At 41.5% G+C, this 19,511-nt stretch overlaps 1 protein-coding gene across 2 annotated transcripts in view; it reads right to left on the bottom strand.

Moving 5' to 3' along the window:
* LOC149087823 (pre-B-cell leukemia transcription factor 1-like) overlaps nucleotides 1-19,511 on the bottom strand; it is a 313,057-nt gene that overhangs the window by 39,622 nt on the left and 253,924 nt on the right. For both annotated transcript variants that reach the window (XM_089231736.1, XM_089231735.1), the window contains exon 4: nucleotides 622-812. In XM_089231736.1, coding sequence (XP_089087862.1) covers nucleotides 622-812 — 191 coding nt within the window. The remainder of the gene's footprint in view (nucleotides 1-621; nucleotides 813-19,511) is intronic.

The following is a 19,511-nucleotide window of genomic DNA, read 5'->3' as shown; positions in this document are numbered from 1 at the left end:
TTATTCGGTATCTATAAAAGTTAAATGAATCGAGAAATACTCTTCTTATCTGGCGGCCCTCTTTTCACCCGTTTTCATCTTTTTATGTGTATTCCGAAGATGAAGGGGGGGGGGGGGGACAAAGCCACACGAAGGACATTCTTTCTTTCCGTCCATCGGCCCCCCCCCTCAAAATGCACTATCGAAGCTTATGTCACCGTGAAGAAGGTCCGCAAATATTTCTGTGTGTATAGTTTTTCTGTTTTCCATTTTTTTTAAATGTGAGCTTCCACAACTAAGGGCAATTACTACTTACATTCACATTTCCCGAAGGAAGAAAACAATCTCTCCCCCCTCCCCGCCAACTAAGTTTTTTTTTCTTTCAGAAATAGACATCTCATCCACATGAGAAAAGGAAATGAATCTAGGGAAGCAGTTGGAAATCACAATGATTAACATCGAACATAGAAAAATCAGTAAAAGATGCGTAAATACTACGATAATCCTAAAAAAACTAGAGAAAAACGGCGATTTCATTGAACAATAGAAATAGAACAAGAAGAACGTAGCATTTACGTATCGTCCCAAATGATATTATAATCCGTCAACAATGATATTATAATAATTGATAATCTCACTTACCTCGCATCCAGAAACCTGGACCGAAGGATCATGACGGCTTCGCACGTGCTCTGCTTGAGCTGGACCTGGATGGAGTTGAACTTCTTGTGGATGATTTGGACCATTCGCTCGATCTCTTTCCCCGTGATGGGCCTCGTGCGGCTTTGCTCCCGTAACAGGTTCATAACGTGCGTCGTGAACTCGTTACACGCCTTCGTTTTCAAGTAGAAAGAAAAAAAAAAAACAACCATTCATATAAATTAGCTTTTAAACATCGAACGACATACTGATCTAATTAAATTAAATGGCAATATAACGTGCATACTCGAAACATAGACGTTGTAGCTGTCTTGTCTGGACTACCGAAATTCTAATATGAATCGTTTATTTCAGCTATGTTCGCGAATATTAGAAGACCTATTAAAATGTAATTTGGGGGAATCTGTTCGTTTCATATGAATAATGTTGAAACAATGCTTATCAGAAATTATTATAAGAACAGCTAACACTAATCAATGCGATCACTGATGAAATGTACGGTTTGCGTTCAAAGAAATAGGGTGCGATAAGAGATACGAACTCCCGGCCTGGCAAATATAATTCGCCGTACGGACGCTCAAAGGAGGGAGAATTCATTTTCTCTGGGGGAGGGGGGGGGGGGAGGAGATCAGCATTAGATCAAACTCCAGGGAACACCATTAACATCTCACGAGCAGCAATTTAGTGTCCCTGAGATTTAAAATCATTATTTTACATTCTTGCACTAAATTAAAACATTTAAATGCATAGGATTAAATGTTTTAAGGACATACAAATACAACGCCACAACAGACAAAATGCCCAACGAGGTGGCTGATAAAAAGATGCCCATAAAAATATGGATGTCATATATTTAAAAAATACAGCAACCCAATTAAAAATGCAATTAACACAAATTCTAAACAATATATACACATGATAAAATATTATACAATGCCCATAATGAATACTTATGGTTGTCTTATTCTAAGAATGGATAGCTTCTCGATTTACCCCAACATGTTTATCGTATTTCTTTTTAAACGTGTCAATTGTGTTACAATTTACTACCTGCGGGGATAAGGTATTCCATTTATTAACAACCCTATTAGAGAAAAATTCCCTGCGACACCATAACCTTGCATTGTACCTCACCAATCGATACTGGTGTCCCCTTGTAAAAGCAGTCGATTGGCGGTGTACTAAAAGTTCATGGTCCATCCTATCCATCCCATTGAAAATTTTGAACACTTCGATCATATCTCCTCGCCACATGCGTTCATCCAATGTAAACATATTCAAAACATGAAGTCTCTCTTCATAATTCAAGCCCCGTGTGCCAATAAGGACACGCGCAGCTCTTCTCTGCACCCCTTCAACCAAGTCTATGTCCCTCTGCAGGTATGGTCTCCAAAACCTTACAGCATACTCCAGTCCAGGACGAACTAAGCCTCGAAAAAGCGGAAGAATGACTTTAGGAGAACGCGAAGAGACCTTTTTGAAAATGAGACCAAGCATTTTATTCGCTTTTTTGACCACCGCTGAATAATGTTCAGAAAACCTAAGTCGCTCGTCAATGAGAATTCCAAAATCGGTGACCCTAGTTGCATCCGGGATAGTGACACCATTCAACTCGTAAGAGAACCGTGGGTTGTTCGAACCAAAATGAGCGACCATGCACTTATCGACGCTAAACGTCATGCTCCATTCATTTGCCCATGCTGCAATCCTGTTTAAGCGATACATACATACGTTTGCATATACATACATGTATATGCAAATATTTATGCACTTGGAGATTCTGACAACCCCATTTAGAAAGAATTTCTACGTCCATATTTACTACACATATCACGCTGTAGGTAGAGGATGCGATAAACCAAAAGTATTCGGCGGTTCAAAATGGTCGAAAATAGTGACAGCCAGTATCACAGTCAAGTTATATTAATTCACTTCTTTTACGTGCGTAACATCTATTTTTAACTCTTTTTTTTTTTTTTTTTTCATTGGATAATTTCAGCTACTCCCTGTACGTATAATCCATAACCATTTTTAGCATTTGATCGATAATCAGTTCTCCCGTAGCTGATAAACGGGTCGCATTTTGGTAATAACTATCCAGCAAATTCTCACAAATAAAGAACAAATAATTGGAAGAAGTAATTCATAAAATATGAATTTTTTTTTAACTTAGGGAATGAGCACGAGAAAATCAAGGAAGAGGCAGGCTGGATGTCGAAAGAGGAAGAGTATGTGCGGGAGCGGTATGTCATAAATTTATATACATTTGGTAGTACGGTATTTTTGAAGATAATCTCATAAGTGAGAACGCAGTAAGCAGCATAATAGAGTGCATGCTTTATGGAATACAAGGGAAAGAAAGAGAGCGAGTTGGATACCATTGAAATTCGGAGGGGGGGGGGAAGAGAAGAGAGAGCAAAACAATAGACTGGCATAGTCTAAAAGGGAGGAATGGAATACAGTTTCAAAACTGGCATATCTCTCTCAATCTGCCCAAACGGACCCTACACTAAACCACCAGGCACTTCTCCAGTCCACATTTCACCTTATCTATGGAGTATGGTGCCAGTATATACTGTGGTGTTAACGTACAACTCCTGGAAGGAGAGAGAGGTGGATGGAGGATTACTTGAGAGGGTAGCCGTAGAAGAGATCGCGATGGAGGAAGGTTTCGCAGAGAGAGAACGAGTCCATAACAAGCAGGTGGCTCCCAAAGGAGAATTTATATCGCCCATAGCTCAGCATGTTCGGGGGAGATGGAGAAAGAAGCCCTAGTACCAATAGGTGGGACCGCGTAGCCGTCGACTCCAATTAGCGCTGACATAACTCATGATATCTCTCCCGGTTCTCTCTCGCTCTCTTTCTGGCCTGCTGTTCCTGTTCTACGAGTAACTAGTTTAGCTCCCGATCCAGAAAGCTAAAGCTCCAAGCTCTTTCCTTGCTAAGAGAGAAGAACAAAAAACAAGAAAGAAAGAAGTAGCTAATCTAGAAGGCAACGGGGGCCACAGAGTGAAGTAGAGAGAAACTAAAGCCGGGCGGGAGCATATACGAATACACCACACCACGCACAGGGAGATGTAGAAAGAGGGAAGGGCGCTCCCACCCACCGCATACAGTACACGCAACACAGCAAAAGAGCCTTATATGTACATCAACTTGCGAGAGGTTATTCCATAAGGCTTATGGAACACTAATCACATTCGGGGGGTGCTGTGTTTTGTTTCACCACTGACAGCTCCAGCTCTTTGGGCATCAGAAAAGTGTTTTCTCCTTTTTTTTTCTTCCGGATCTTCTTGTTTCTTCCAGGAGCTTCTTCCACAACATCCGACTCCCTCTTTCCAGCCGGCATATTCCAGCTTTTACCCATCCTCCCATACCGATATTCTCACCCATTCACCTTCTCTCGCTCCAACAACCACCATAGCAAAACAAAATTCGCCCTATCTAACTTATCGCTGGAGAATACTGATCATCAGTTCCTTGGAAGTTCTTCATTACGAAATTCGAGTATAAATTGCGACCTTCTGGAACAACTCACCAGGAACTCAAATTAATTATCAACCACATAGGTAATGAAAACATGATGGCAAGATCCACAAAATGAGATAATTATTTCACTCCGAAAGAAGAACCCCAATAAATTTTTAATTTTACATTTTCGTTAAAGAAAGACGGATAATACACGCATTTGATCATGGTCAAGACCGTAATGACAATGAAGGAGCGCATGGCTGTGTCTACGAGTATGTGAAACGAGCTGTCATTTTCTCAGTCTCGAACGATCGATAAAACCAACAATCACGATGACAATTACCAAACAGTTTTCTGTACAATATATCAGCTGGATACAACGTGTGTGTGTGTGAATCTCTTCTTTCTATACACATCAGGGCTGGACAAATCTAAAAGAATTAACACGCCCGAATCAATACTTTACATGCCTGAAAAAACATTGCTTAGTTTTTAATTTTGAGCAAATTTTTCTCTCGCATTCCAAACGAATGTGCTGCTATCTATTGATGAAAATATGCAGATAATATACAACGATAAGAGCATTGAACTACAATAAAAATAAATTTCGAATTATTCCTTCGTTTTATGCAATCTCACAATTTTCTACAACACTAATAAATTTCGCACACGGATAATTTTAGAAAATTCACTCCCCCCCCCCTATCCACCAATGAGTATATCGGTTACGCTCAAGCAAATACAGTCGATAAGCTCATTGGTTGCATTTGTCAAATTTTGTAAAAGAACTTTCATAAAACTTTTAAAGTTGGTCTAACCGAATTTCCCTTTTCACAACATTTTGCCCACACATTCAAAACAAATGTGTTGTCATATACTGATGAAAACACTTAATGAAGAATTTAAATAACGAAAAGTGTATATACAGTAGAAGACTCCCGATAATCCTGGGCTGGTTTCCATCGAGCATAGGAGAGGAAAACATGCCACTACATGTCTTTGCGCAGAAATTTATATTATTTAAATGGGCTTTTTCAATTGACTTCCAGTAATCCGGCACACCCTGGTCTGATATGTGACGGATTAGCGGGAATCTACTGTATGCATATTTGCATTTCTCATTTATCTGAACCCTCAAACTCCCCCCCCCCCCACATTTTTTGGGCTTTTTCACATGCTCCGGGCATGTCGGGCTGTAGATTTGTCCAGCTTTGATAGAAATATGCCTTATATATGCCGGAAAGATGGCATCACGTGACTCTTGATGGCAGTTGCAATTTTGCATTATAATAGCCGAGCATCGACGTGTTCTAAAACGCCCTTCGAGGAAAAGGTGACAAGCCCAACGCAAGCATAAGAATCAAACGCAAAACTAAGAAACCACGCGTGTAAGGGAATGTAAAGGTGGGTGGTTGACCCCTCGACCAGCCCCCCCCCCTTCAAACCAATGTCACTTATCATTACTGAGACGTAGAAGAAGAAAGACATGTACGAGAGAGGAAGTGGGCAAGAGGAAGAAGCATTTTGATAAATGATGTTTCACTTGCAAAAGATCGCGAAGAGCAACGCGAGATTATGCTGGAGGACCCCCTTACAGAAGAAGGATATAGGTAGTACGCTGGAGTGTGTGTGTGCGCGAGCGCGCGAGTGGTGGCACGGGATCATGAGTAAGTGCATGTTTCAAAAGGAGTTTTGATGGCGGGTTTTCTCTCTGATGAGAAGTTCCAGAAAAGGTTTTCTAGGGGGTAGTGAAGGAGGTGACGCAAAAGAGTGTGTGCATTCATTCGCGTGCTCGTGTGTGTGTGTGTGTGTCTGTCCCTTCTTCTCACCCCTCCCCACTTTTCTCACCAGATGCAACGGCACGCGCGCTGCGTTCAAACAATCGCGGCCTGATTGGCCATGATTGCTCTTTTCTTGGCAACTCGTTGGATACGATGATTAATGGCTCTCTCCCACAGACTTCGAGAGAGAGCCCCGCTTGGATATATCCATTCTATTCTCACTATCTGTATTACCACTAGTGGGAAGAGAGCAGGCGGTAGGCAGATTAAATGCGCGATTTTTAAAACGCGGCCTGTTTTAAGTAGAGAAACTGCTCGGAGTTGTCCCCACTTCTCAAGAGAAACTCTCATCTTAAACCCTCCATAAGCGAATTGGATATCAAAGGCAAATTAAAAGTTCTAAAAAATAAAATAAAATGTAAAAGTCAGGGGATGAAACTTTTCTCATAAGAACTCTTTTTTTGTGTAACGAGCATTTTGTGTTTACGGTGAAGTTGTTCCTAAAAAAGAGAAAAGACGTAATCAGGTTTTTCAAAGGCCTTTCAACTGCTAATTTCAACAGAACATGCGCCTTATACACATTTCTCTGCGAATGAATCGGTATACACGTCGGAACTATGTATACGCATTACTCTAACGTTGTTAAAGTTGTGTTTATTTAGTGTTCTTGCCATCTGTATTCCATATTTGAAGTAAAGACGGTAAATGTTTGCATTTTCGTGTTGTGTAATTATCATGTTGAAGGTTGCTACTCTCTGCTGAGAGACTTTTCGAAATGAGAGACCAGCTGGCATTCACGATTTGAAGTTGGAAACCGCGCCAACTTCAGCCGACCACCACTACGTGTCAACGGGTTCGAACCTGGATTCTCACGATTAGAGTCCACACAGCATAGCGGCTAGACCACTACACTACAAAGGCAACGAATCCTATTTTCCTTAGAGCTCGTGTGCGCTGAACTGGGTGGTACACGGACAGCCAGAACTAACTCAGGCCAAAGTTGACACTGCCAATAGACGACGACTTATCCGAAGATGACAGCGGAGAGTGATCATCATCTTCAGATATAACGAAGAGCACCCATTATCATAATCGGCCAGTTTGCAAACATTGAAATATAATGAACACAATCATAACAACGATTAATTGCTAAATGACTACTACTTACTATGTAATAAGTAAGCAGGTGTTTCCCAGAAGGGTGATATCGCCGTCTGGGGGCGGTAGAATAGTGAAGGGAGCGATAGAAGATACGGGTATAACATAGGATCCTATGGGTTGATTTAAGTTGGGGGCGATGAGAGAAAAAAAATGCTGCCGAAGGGGAAGATGAAAGTTTGGGGAAATTAGGCTGGAAACAAAACCAATTAAGGAGCATAACTGAAATTGCTGTGCTCAGAACACAAGGAGGAATAAACATTTCTTAAATTGGAAGGGAAAAAAGGTTTTTATTCGTTAACGACTTTTAAAGGATGCGGTAAATGTTAAAGTACACACCCATATACAAGACTCATGAACAGGTTCAATACAAAAAATACACAAACAGATGACGCTAACGAAGCATGCAATACAAGTTCTACGTGGTGATGAAGATAGAAGCGAGAAGTAAGAGGAGAGAGAGATGTGAACAATCCTGTGAGGCATGCAAACATGAACAGAGGATGCCAGTTCTGCACTGCATGAGTACGAGTAATAATAATGTGGTGGGGGAGGGGGACGGCAAAGGGAGATTTCGGCTACCAGGAGAGATTATATCCAGCAGCAGGGCCACCAGGCCTAATGGGTGAAGCTTTTGATAAAGCGCCCTTTGTTTAACCTTGTGCGATCCTTTCTCTGAGGGATGAAAGCCATGAAATGCGGCGTCCGGGGCATTACTTTCGCCGCGATGAGCATTTCGTTAATTCCAAGCTTCCGTCCCGACCCACCTCCCTCTTACCCTCTTCTTCCCGGACATATCTCTTTCCCCCTCATACTGGTAAATTTGCCGGCCATCGCTGATTCCAGGATAGAAAAGGGGAGAGTAAATCCGGATTAAGGCATCCAAGAGATCTGAAACCACAAGATAATGACGGAGACATCGCTGATCGAGCATTGAATACGCAGATATTCCGAAAGCTCTGGAGTGGAGGTAAATGATCATCAGACCAAAAGAATTGATGCGCAGCAGTCAGCATAGGAGGGGGTGAGAGAGAAAAAAGTTCCATAAAGCATCAATCCGACTGACATCAATAATTCTAATTTCTGAATTCCTGATACAACAAATATTTTGAAGTCGAACTCGATTAAGAAATTTAAATTAATAGCAAATACTAGCAACTATAATAATACTCCACTCACATAAATCAAATATTTTCCAACAGTTTCCATTTAACCAAGTCGCGTGAAATGTCGTCTCTTAGGTGCCCATGTTTATAACCGTGCAAAACTGCGTATTTGGTGGAATTTCGTCATTCTAAATGCTGATGGAAATAATTTCGCAAATGCCGTGAGGCTATTGGGGGTAGTCGGGAATCCAAGCGACAGTGAAACGCTCCAGACGAATTTGAATGATTGAAGCATGGGCTTGAAAAAGAATGGAGCATGACCTTTATAGTTTGGATAAAAGCATGGTCTCTCATTTGGGTTCGAATAACCCACACTTCACTCACGAGTTGAATGCTATTATTATTCTTTCGCAACTAGGGTCACCGATTAGGGATCTCTCATTGACGAGCGGCTTAGGTTTTCTGAACATTGTTCAGCGGTGGTAAAAAAAGCGAATAGAATGCTTGGTCTAATTTTCAAAAAGGTCTCTTCCCGTTTTCCCTAAAGTCATTCTTCCACTTTTCCGAGGCTTAGTTCTTCCTGGACTGGAGTATGCCGTTAGGGTTTGGATACCATACCTTATATTGGTGCACAATTAAGAAAATTTGCACATTTGTGTGTATTTCCACAAAAAATACTGAACCAAAAGTACGTGTCGAATACGTAAGCGTATACGTGCGTGTGGGCGGAGCTGTGACCACGGAGGGGATGATAAGGGCACGAGGGATTTCCCACAATTCGTGTGCTCGTACTCCTCGGTGACATTCGCTGTGTTTCTAGCAAGAGTTTGGTAAATTTTATAAGCTATCAAGTAAAATGAGTAGCCACAAACGTATGGATGACGGAATGAGATGGAGAATCGTCGGTAGATTGGAGGCAGGGCAATCACAAGTGCAGGTGGCCACAGAGCTCGATGTCATGCCTAGTGTCATCTGCAATTTATGGAAACAGTTTCAAGACACTGTATCCATATCGAGAAGACCTGGACAAGGTCGTCGAAGAGCCACGACGACCAATGAGGATCATTATTTGGCACTTTCAGCGCGGCACCACAGGACTGCTAAAGCATCACAGCTCTCACGTGAACTGCACGCTGCCACTGGAACTCGAGTTTCACGGTTTACTGTTGCCCGAAGGCTTCGTGAGAGAGGGCTTTATGCCAGAAGACCCGCTGTTTACGTCCCGCTCACTGCAGCAAACAAGAGAGAGCGTTTAGCATGGTGCAAACAACATCAGCCTTGGACCAGAATTCAGCTCTTCACAGATGTGTCGATATTCAGCCTGGACACTGATTCTCGACGTACACTCATCTGGAGAGAGCCTAGTACACGATAGCATCCCTCCCGCATCAAGGAAATGGACCACTATGGTGGCGGAGGTGTCATGGTCTGTCAGGCATTATGTTAGACGGCCACACACACCCCTCCATGTGTTTGGTAGAGGGTTCGTGACTGCTGGGCGGTATAAAGAGGAGACCTTCGAGCCCTATGTTAGACTTTTCAGGGGCGCAGTTGGCCTTCTGTTCCTGTTCATGGACGTCAACGCTCATCCTGGTCAACGATTACCTGGAAAGTGAGGATATTCGGTGTATGGATTGGCTAGCCAGATCACCTGACCCAAACACAATAGAACACGTCTGGGACGCTCTTGGGAGGGCTATTGCATCTCGTTATCCTCCTCCGAGAACCATCCCGAATCAGGGAATGGAACGGGAAATTCCCGGAACTGAAAACTGCATTGCTGCAGGAGTGGGACAGATTGCCACAGGGACTCCTCAACTGCCTCGTGTTCAGTAGGCCGTCGCTCTGTGCGACCTGTTTGACTGTGAGAGGGGACCATACCCCCCTATTAGACTCATTTTCGGTTCGATATCGCAACGTGGATTTTGGACATTCCTGCAATGATGAGCTTTACTGACAATCATGCGTGCGTATGACTTTTGTATTTATTTATTTATCCCACAACCCAGTAGGCAGATGCACTTACACTGGTAAGATTAAACAAGAAGCATAAAAAAAAAGAAAACATAAATCAAATGGAAAAACACTTCATGTAAGGAGAAAAGTTAAAATCGTCCAAGGAAGAGACGAATCCAGTATAGGGGGCAGAAACGAGGTCGCGAGGCAGATTGTTCCTCAGTCTAACCGAACGGCATCTGAAGCCATAGAAGTAACGGTCGCCTCTGGCCACTGGAATTTTCAGTTGAAGACTGTGTCTACGGAGGTTAGGTGGTCTGTCCAAGATTTCGAAAAAAGGATTACCGGAAGGTAAATATATCATATTGTGTACCAGTTTATAGCACATAATTATATCAGATCGAGCCCTCTTCCACTCCAAGGAGTGAAGGCCAAGTATCTCGAGTCTCTCTTGGTATGATCTTCCACCAATACCTGGAAGTCGTTTAGTAAAAGCCCTTTGGGGACACTCGATGAGTAATATGTCTTTAATTTTGTATGGACACCACACCTGCGAGCAGTATTCAAGAATCGGGCGGACATATGTGCAAAAAGCGAAAGACAGGGTATGCATATCGCACTTGCTGTACGCCGTACGTATCATATATGCGACTCTATTGGCCCTGCATACCATATAACGATAACGATCAGTGAAGTCAAGAGATCCGGATAACGAAATACCCAGATCGGAGCATATGGTCAAGTGTTGTAAAGCTTCAGGACCCATCTGATAACAGACGGGGTCGGTGGGTCTGCCTAGATGCATAGAGCCACTTTTGACGATAGAAATAAGAAGATTGTTCTGGGCGCTCCAACGGAAGAGACGAAAGCAGGCAGTCTCGAGGCCTATTGTGTTGTCCGTCGTTGAGAATAGTTTTATATCATCTGCAAATTGTAGAATGGGTATGGGAGAGACGACTTGAGCTATGCCATTAATCATGATGGTACATCTTGCTCTGTTACGACATTTGCGCCAAATTTCACTAAAATCGGTCCACTAGTTTTTTAGAAATTCGACATAATGTGTGTGCTAATTCTCTTAATTTTGCTTACGAGTGTCTTTGACATCTATAATTTTTATGGCCATCTTTTTTTCAGCCACCTCGTTGGGTAATTTGCCTGTTGTATGCGTGCTGTCGGAAAATAGTCTTCACATCAACACAAATCAGATTCTTAGTTTCGAATCGCACTCTTCAAAGATTCCAACTTACGCCGAGGCGCAAGGAACCAAAAAAGATCAGTGTGCTCTCAGAAAAGTGCAGTTTTAATGAACTTAGACATCTTGAACGGATTCAAGCCAACAAACTGACAATCGTTAAATACACTCAATTCGCTGTCACGAGAGAAAATATTTCCTACGAGCGTCAGTGTTTAGATTTATCAAATCACTGGTAGCGTGTCTTTTGCGGGATTAGAGATAAACTTCCAATTAAATGATTTATTTCATAGAAAACCCCCGAACTGAATCCACTCGAACTGTTGCAAATTAATTGAATTTTTAAGTACGCTAGTTAATTTGATGCATCGATGCATGATCCGAAGGTTCCACGCACCCAAAGCCGCGTTAAGCAATTAGAAATTTCTTAATTTCGGATTTTAACCCCCTTTTAAGAAGTTTTTCAAATCTCCCTGATCCGCATTATAACTGCCACAGTGAAAATCACTAAATCCTCCGTGAAATGCCACTATTTTTTTGAAGAAGGATGTTTTTTCCCCATTCCGTGCTAGTGATAAGTGCTTCGCCCCAACAGAGATAATATTAATAAAAAAAAAAAAGAGAAATGCACTGGTCTTTTCTATTATTTATACCTACACCAATATTCCTCTACTACCCCGAAGCGGAGGAATAAAAACATCGTCTATCTCCTTCTGCCATCAAACTTTGAACAAAATCCGACTCTGCCCACTGGCAATCGATGTAACAGGTTGAGGTGGAAAACATGTTTGCAAACAAAGCTTTGTACAGAGCTAGCTGGGCTTGGCATTGCCGAAATAAGAGAGTGATAAGGACGAGAGATATCTTGTAAACCACAAAACATCAAGTTAGGCGAAATATCTCTTCATTGCCGCAGTAAGGGTTAAACAATACTTAGGGGTGGCGGCACAAGAACATCTGATTCATGATAGCATTGCATGAAAGAAAACTCAAAGAACATGGAAGCTCGCAATTGCAAAGCTAAAATCCAAAGAGAAGGTGCGCGTTGTCAACAATGACCAAACAGACCATCGTCGTGGCCATCCAAGTATGCTTTTACCTGAAACGGAAGTGAAAATCTAAGATTGCTAAGTACATGGTTCTTCCGGGACTCCTCACATATGTGAATTTTGAGTGTGTGCGCGCGAGAATAGAGCGAACATATCCCTTTCCGTCTCATCTGTACAACGTATACTCGTTGTTATATACACCGCTGTGGGAAAACGAAAAGCAGGGATAAGAGAGTGTCCGCTTTAAACACATCCTTCAACTACTCTCTCTCTCTCTCTACGCATCTCTTCCTTTCTCCTAAAACTCGCGATTCTTCATTACAGACGTCTTTATAACGCGACAACGGAGCTCTCACTCCCTCTCTCCTCCTGAAGAGAGAATTCATTATAAATGGCCAAGGCAGCCAAAGTCCTCAGGTGGCAGCCGCTAGAAATTCCTCGAGCCGCCCATCCCACCTCAGCCTCTTCCTTCTTTATATTATAAGACTTTGGGAAAAGAGGAGAAGGAGAGAGACATGGATTTCTTGGGCTTCTTCGCTCTCCCGTCATCCTTATCCTCCGGGGAGCCATCAATCGTGGAAGGAACTTAATATCATTATCGAGGAGCCCGCTACTTAAACTTCTGCAGAAAAGGAGCCTGAATATTTTACTGAGGAGGGGATTTTACCCGGAAAATCGAAAGAGTATTACCTTCGGAGATCCCCGCTCCACACACACGGCGACCCCTTGTGATGCTGCTTCACACAGTTAGTTATATACTTTTCAAACAAGGGGGCTTTTGAGATGAGAGCAGCCCCTCCTTCTAACATCACCTCCACCTCTCACCTTGAGGATAAGAAGAGAGCCCCTTGCTTTCCGCCACCACAAAAACCTTCATTTCACTACGTTAAGAAAAAAAACTTTACACTATTTGAGGAAGTCTCTTTTCTCTCTTTTACCTCTCTGCCTTCAACCCTTTTACCTATTACCCTATATAAAAATCTTTTCTCTCTCGCCATTTTTCTCGCAATCTTTTTTTTTTTTTTTTTTTTGGTCTCTATGAAATCTTCAGAGAAGAGTTCTCGAAACCGCAAGCACCAAATCTGATTACAAACGCTTGCTCTTGCCACAAGTTATTACGGAAACGGCGCATTCTCTTTACGGCACTCTCCTTCCTATTCCATCCTCTCGATGCCATCATATTCTAAGATACATATATATTTATTTATAACAATTCCCCCCTCTCTTTTTATCCTTTCTCCTCATCTTTCTGTTCGGAACAAGACACTGTGTAATGCACGAATGATACGTAGTGGGTGGGTGGGTGGGTGGGGGGGAAGTCCGAGAAGGGACGGAGGATCATCATCACACCAGCAGCAGGACAGAATGACAGGCGATGCTGAGAGGAGCTAATATGAGACAGCCGATAATCTGTTAAACACGCGACGGGAGTAACAGTAGCAGCAAACAAGAAATCAATTTTGAGACTTCCAACCGAGAAGACTCCTGCCTTGCTATTAGGACGAGGGAAATTTCTGCAGAGAACCACCGCCGAAAGAAAGGGGATATTTTCCGGGACAAAATTACTTGTGGAAAACCGAGCAGGATATTCAAGATGCGTAGCAAGCGAGCAAGCACAGTGGAGACGGGGGAAGACCAACACAGGGCTCGAGGTTGGTGAAAAAAGATATGATCGTCATGATAATGGGAATGACGCGCTTGTATCTCTCCCCATTTTGGTTGAGTAAGGTATTCATCACTACAAAAAAATAAGAAATCGCTCGGACACGGATCCCCACCCCCGTTTGTGAGCTGGAGGAGATATTTCAGAAATAAATCCCAATCTCTAAGAGTGAGAAAAGCATGATTTTCTTTTTTCAACCTCATTCAACTACTCAGGATATGAAAAATACAATACTTTCACAGAATTTCAAATTTTCATTCAAGGGTATGTTTGACGAGCGGCTCAGGTTTTCAGAACATTGTTCAGCGGTGGCCAAAAAATCGAATAGAATGCTCCATTTCATTTCATACCCTTGAATGAAAATTTTTATGTATAGTATATAATATGAAGGGTGTGAGATAACAGATGGTATGGCATGAGCCCCCTCATTGCTTCTAATAAAATACAGTGGAATTTCGCAACAACGATTAATCCCCTTACAACGATGCTTTGGAATTGCCTATAGTCTAATGTTAAACTTATCTCCATACAACGACATCTTTAACCACGACAAATCCCTTCATAACGATATTTTTCAGATTTTGAAACCACTACACATATGCAACGATATTTTTTTTAATATTTTGCTGAAAATTGTTTTAAATTTAATTTCAACTTCGGCACTTGTTTTCATTCTTCAAAAAACGTCTTTTGACGTAGTATGTTGCACTAACTAAAGGTTCATCGAAAACTAAAGGAAGTTATTGATATTGCTACTTTCTGTGTACGACACAAAAGTGCAATGCGGTAAACTTCTTTACAGGGGAAATGAATCTAGAAGAAATTTTATTAATACAAGGCCACAGCACGCAAAATACCAACGAGGTGGCTGTAAACGGATCAGTTACAGCTTTCTGTGGCGAATAAATATATAAAAGCGCATTTTCTAGAGGCACTAATAATGCCGACGTAGAAAAGATAACAGCATAAATTTGATCGCAAGTAAGGATGATGTTGCCCCTCTCGATATAACAATAATCCCTCTACAACAGCGGTTCTCAAACTCTTGTCACCCGCTCCCCCTAGCCCGAGTCATAGTTTATCTGTAGTTTCCCAGAATAGTTTGGTAGATATTTTTCGCATATAAAAACCGCTTCAAAGCATAAATAGGCACACGAATCAATATCTCCAGCCAGGGTCGTAACTAAGATTTTTGCCACCCCACATCTTTAAAATTCGATGATTTTGTAATGGTGTTCTTTGTTCCCCCCTAAAACTGTCACCACCCTAAATTTTGCCGCCCGGGGCAGTTCCCCCCCCCCACTAGTTACTGGCCTGTGCCCGAGTGGCATGGTGGTAAGATGCTCGTCTACCATCATGAAGGTTGTTGTCAGGGTCCCGGGTTCGAACCCAAGGGAGAATATAGATAAGATATTTTCCCTAACGAACTCGAGGCGACCACCGATAGACAGCGCCTTCACTTCCAACCAATGGCAGTAAATTGCAATATAGCGATATGGCCAGAGTTGGTGTTTGGTGAAGTAGTAGTTACTGGCCTGTCTCCAGCTGACAAAATATTTGTTATATGGTTGGAGGGAATGCCCCCCTCCCCTCAATTTCTTTTAAAACATACCTCCATCCTAATATGTGTACATTCATCCGTCTTAACTTTTCTCCAACTCCCAACCCCATCTCGTCTGTAAAAACTGTTACAAAATTTGTAAATCGCGACTGCACCCAATTGTCCGGGGAAAATATGTTGTAAAAAGTTTGTATGGTTTTTTTTGACACAAAATAAAGTGTTCTAGACTCTGCCACGAAGCTGGGCTGGAAGAGATCTCGGCAAACGGGATAAGTCCGGTGGCATAGTTCTGGCTTTCATTCATTCATTTCACCCTCGCTCAACAGATTTTACAACGGAATTTCACTCACCAATTCCTTAGCTACGAAAGTTATTTAAAATCTGATGATGATTTCTTAATACCAATAACAATGCACCTAAGTGGTCACTAACATATCCGACTACTTTGTTCGCTGACGAACCACAGTAAGGAGAAACAAAATGCTCCATTTAAACCACTGTTTCCCAAAGTGGGCAATATTACCCCCTGGTGAATGATGGAACTGTCCCGGAGAGCGATAGAAGCTACGGGTAGGATAACATAGGATCCTATGGGTACGCTTGAGTTGGGGCCGATGGAACAAAAAAAATTCTGAAAAGGGAGCGATGAAACAAAAAGATTGAGAAACTATGATTTAAACTAACTCCTAAAATAAAACATAACCATGAGAGCATCTTAGTGAAAGAATAATAGTGAGGGAGAATAAGAAGCATTCTCTTCTATCTCCTAGGTACCAAAACTAATGGCGGGGGGAAAAAAAGCCGGCAGCGAACTAGATAATAAATAGAGGGACAGAAAAAAGGGGGAAAGCGCGGGAAGTACAAGACTGGGACGGAAAAGAATAAGAGCAAGGAGTGAGTAAGCCTTTCATTCCGTCAGAGCGGCGTTTTCACAAAATAAAATTATCGTTCAGTTTTCAGTCAAACCTTCCACAATTAACCCCTTAATCTCTCGGTTTTTTTTACTTTGTAGAAAAACGAGGGAAAAACAACGGAAGGAAAATCCCTAAGAGAGATGTGTAAGGACACGTAGGAAAGAAGGAGGAAGCACAGCTGGAAGAGCTGCTTGTGCGCGCGATCTGTACATCCCTTGGAAGCGGAGGGGATCACCTCGTGACAGGGAAGACGCCGCGCCCTGTCACGAGCGTGATCCCCGTGTGATCCGGCCCATCTCACGGCTCCGAAACAAAAAGAAAACGAGAGATTCTCCCTGTCACGGGTTTTAAAACCCCCGCAGATACAAATAATAATAAAAATAAAATAAAAAGGGATGAAGATGGAAAAAAAGGGCGGGTGAGGAGACATTTTATTTCGTTTTATTCGGGAGCGCGTGTTTTTCGGGTAATAAAAGGACATTTTCGAGAGGGCGAAATGTTTTTCCAGCTGTTATTTACGATCCTGGCAAAACCCTTACGAGAGAGAGAGGTAAGAGATGGTGAGATGAAGAGAAAACGTCTTTAGGCAAAAAGATAAAGGAAAAGAAAAAAAACCGGAAATAGACTAACTTTGCTAGATAACACATGTTATAGACAAAAAGAGTTTAGGAAGCTTTCGCTAGGGCCCAGTTCTCTTACTCCTCGACCCCCAACGGAGAGAGAGAGAGAGAGGGATAAATATACACATACACACACATAAATATATCCAGAATCTACTTTCCTACAAGGAAAGTTTGTTACCGGAATGACCATTGTTTCTGCTGGGGGTGTTACTAATATCTGACGCTGAGACCTGTATAGCTCCGCGTTGGGTGATAGAGGCTTAATTTACTACAGACCAGGACAAGACAATCACTCCGGGACAAGGTTAACCCTTTCACTACCGCATGTTTAGTACAGAACAAATTAATTAACGTCGTACTTGATTAAGTTTCTTCAGCCTTATACGCTTATAATAAAAAATTCAAATGTGTTGAATAATACCAGACAGTGAATATTCATTTTACCACAAAGAAAGCCATAATTTGTTTTATGCATTGTTTAGGAAACACTATGTAAAAAAGCAGTGTTTTGCTGCATTACGCAAAAGTGTGATGAAGTAAACATTTTTACAACGGCGAAATATCTCATCGAATTTCATTAATTAATATAATTGAAAAAATAATCCCACACTTGTGCTGTCATCTGGTAATTTTTAAAGCAGTTATACAGCCTTTGTACTTCAAAATACCAAAACCCAACAACGTATGTAAAGGATGTTACTGGAGTTAAAAAATTAGTGGTATTTTAAAATAACTATCGGAAGTTAAAGGTTCACGGTTGGATAATTAGCTTTGGCGTGTATTAGGCGAGTTTATATAGTTAATTATCTACTATGTTTAGGCTAGCACAAGTTAAACCATGCAGCGTCCATGGTTCACTGGCTTAAGGGAATAACTAATCCCTCTGCAAAGTAGTAGAATCTGTTTTCACACAGATTTCGGTTGAAAAGAGGAGTTCGATCATGAAAGCAGAATACACTAAGCTCTCTGCAGTGCTACAAGTTGTGGTTACTCTGAAGTAACTGAATGATCCGGCACTGTCAGGTGCATGTGGTGTCTACACTCACGCATCCCGCGATTATGTCATACTCTATCAACTGTCCATACTTGTGTGCACTTACACGTCAATTGAGAGAGGAAATCTGAGCTGAGACATGCGAATGATTAGACAGTGATTTCAAACCAGAGGACCTTCAAGAGGCTTCAGGGGGATTGTTAATTTACGTGAGAAAAAAAATGACTTACTGTTTTACATTACTATGAGCTGGATATTATTCTGTAAAGGAGGGGGGTCTGTGGCTGGCTTTCATCTTATTGGCGGAATGGGTGCCTGGCCTGCGTCCTATTGGCACAAAGAGTCTATGGAACACAAAATATTGTCTCTGGAAGAGAATATTAGAGCGATGTTACAACCCCCCCCCCCCAATTTTTCATTGCCGGTAACATCTATGTTATGAAATTGTGAGATTTGGCCTGAGTTAGGTCTGGCTGTCCAAGTGCGGCCCCGTTCAACACAAACGAGCTCTGAGGAAAGAGGATTCGTTAGCGTTGAACGGGTTATCATTCGTTAGCGGCAAGTGAGAGGAAGTGGAAAAGGAAACTTAAATTTTCTTTCCTGGATCTTATCTTCGCATCAACTAGCTGCCTTTGTAACTTCTATGCTATTCGGATGATTCTTTCCTCTTTTTACAATCTCTAATCACATGAGGTGAACATTTCAATTCTATTATCACAAAAAAATGAGTAACTTTGCCTGGTTTTAATTTATACAAAAATTGCCACGTTTTTAAGACAAATAAATTACACTGGTCGAATGGTGACCATTCGACCAGTGTAATTTATTTGTCTTAAAAACGTGGCAATTTTTGTATAAATTTCAATTCTACTTAAAATTACTCAATGTTCCACTACTGCATAGAAACTAAATTTCTGCAAATGGAATTTTCGTGAATCATTATGTACGTAACGTTCACTTAAAAATAATTCAGCGGTGGAAAAAATTGTAGGGTAGGTAAAAGATGGCGATAAAAAAAAAGGAAACGTCACAATATATACATTTTTTCCCTCAGAGATGATGATTATGATGTGTGAGAAATAACATCTTTAAAATTATTCAAAATACTTTTCAATGAATATTTGTTCATTTGATTTATAGAGTAATTGCAATTAAAAAAAACAATAAGATGACTCCCTTTTTCTAACGTCACGTACGTTATTTACATATCCTTATGGCTAGGCATAATTTCTGAGGGCTTCTCGAAAAATTCTAAGTGATTGTTTTCCAAGAACCTCGATTCGTAAAAACGGGACGAAGCAAAAGAAATAAGACTCTGATTAAGACTCTGGTTAACGATTTCTTGAAGAACAGCAAATTCTATTCCGAATATAAAAGTGCAGTTCGGCCGTTTTCTTTCAA

The sequence above is a fragment of the Pholcus phalangioides genome, unplaced genomic scaffold (genome assembly GCF_987345545.1).
Source record: "Pholcus phalangioides strain wild (caught in Gottingen) unplaced genomic scaffold, Ppha-v1.0 ptg000004l_1, whole genome shotgun sequence".
NCBI classification, from domain to species: domain Eukaryota; kingdom Metazoa; phylum Arthropoda; class Arachnida; order Araneae; family Pholcidae; genus Pholcus; species Pholcus phalangioides.
Note: the sequence above shows the minus strand (reverse complement) of the source record. Positions and strands in the feature narration are given on the sequence as shown.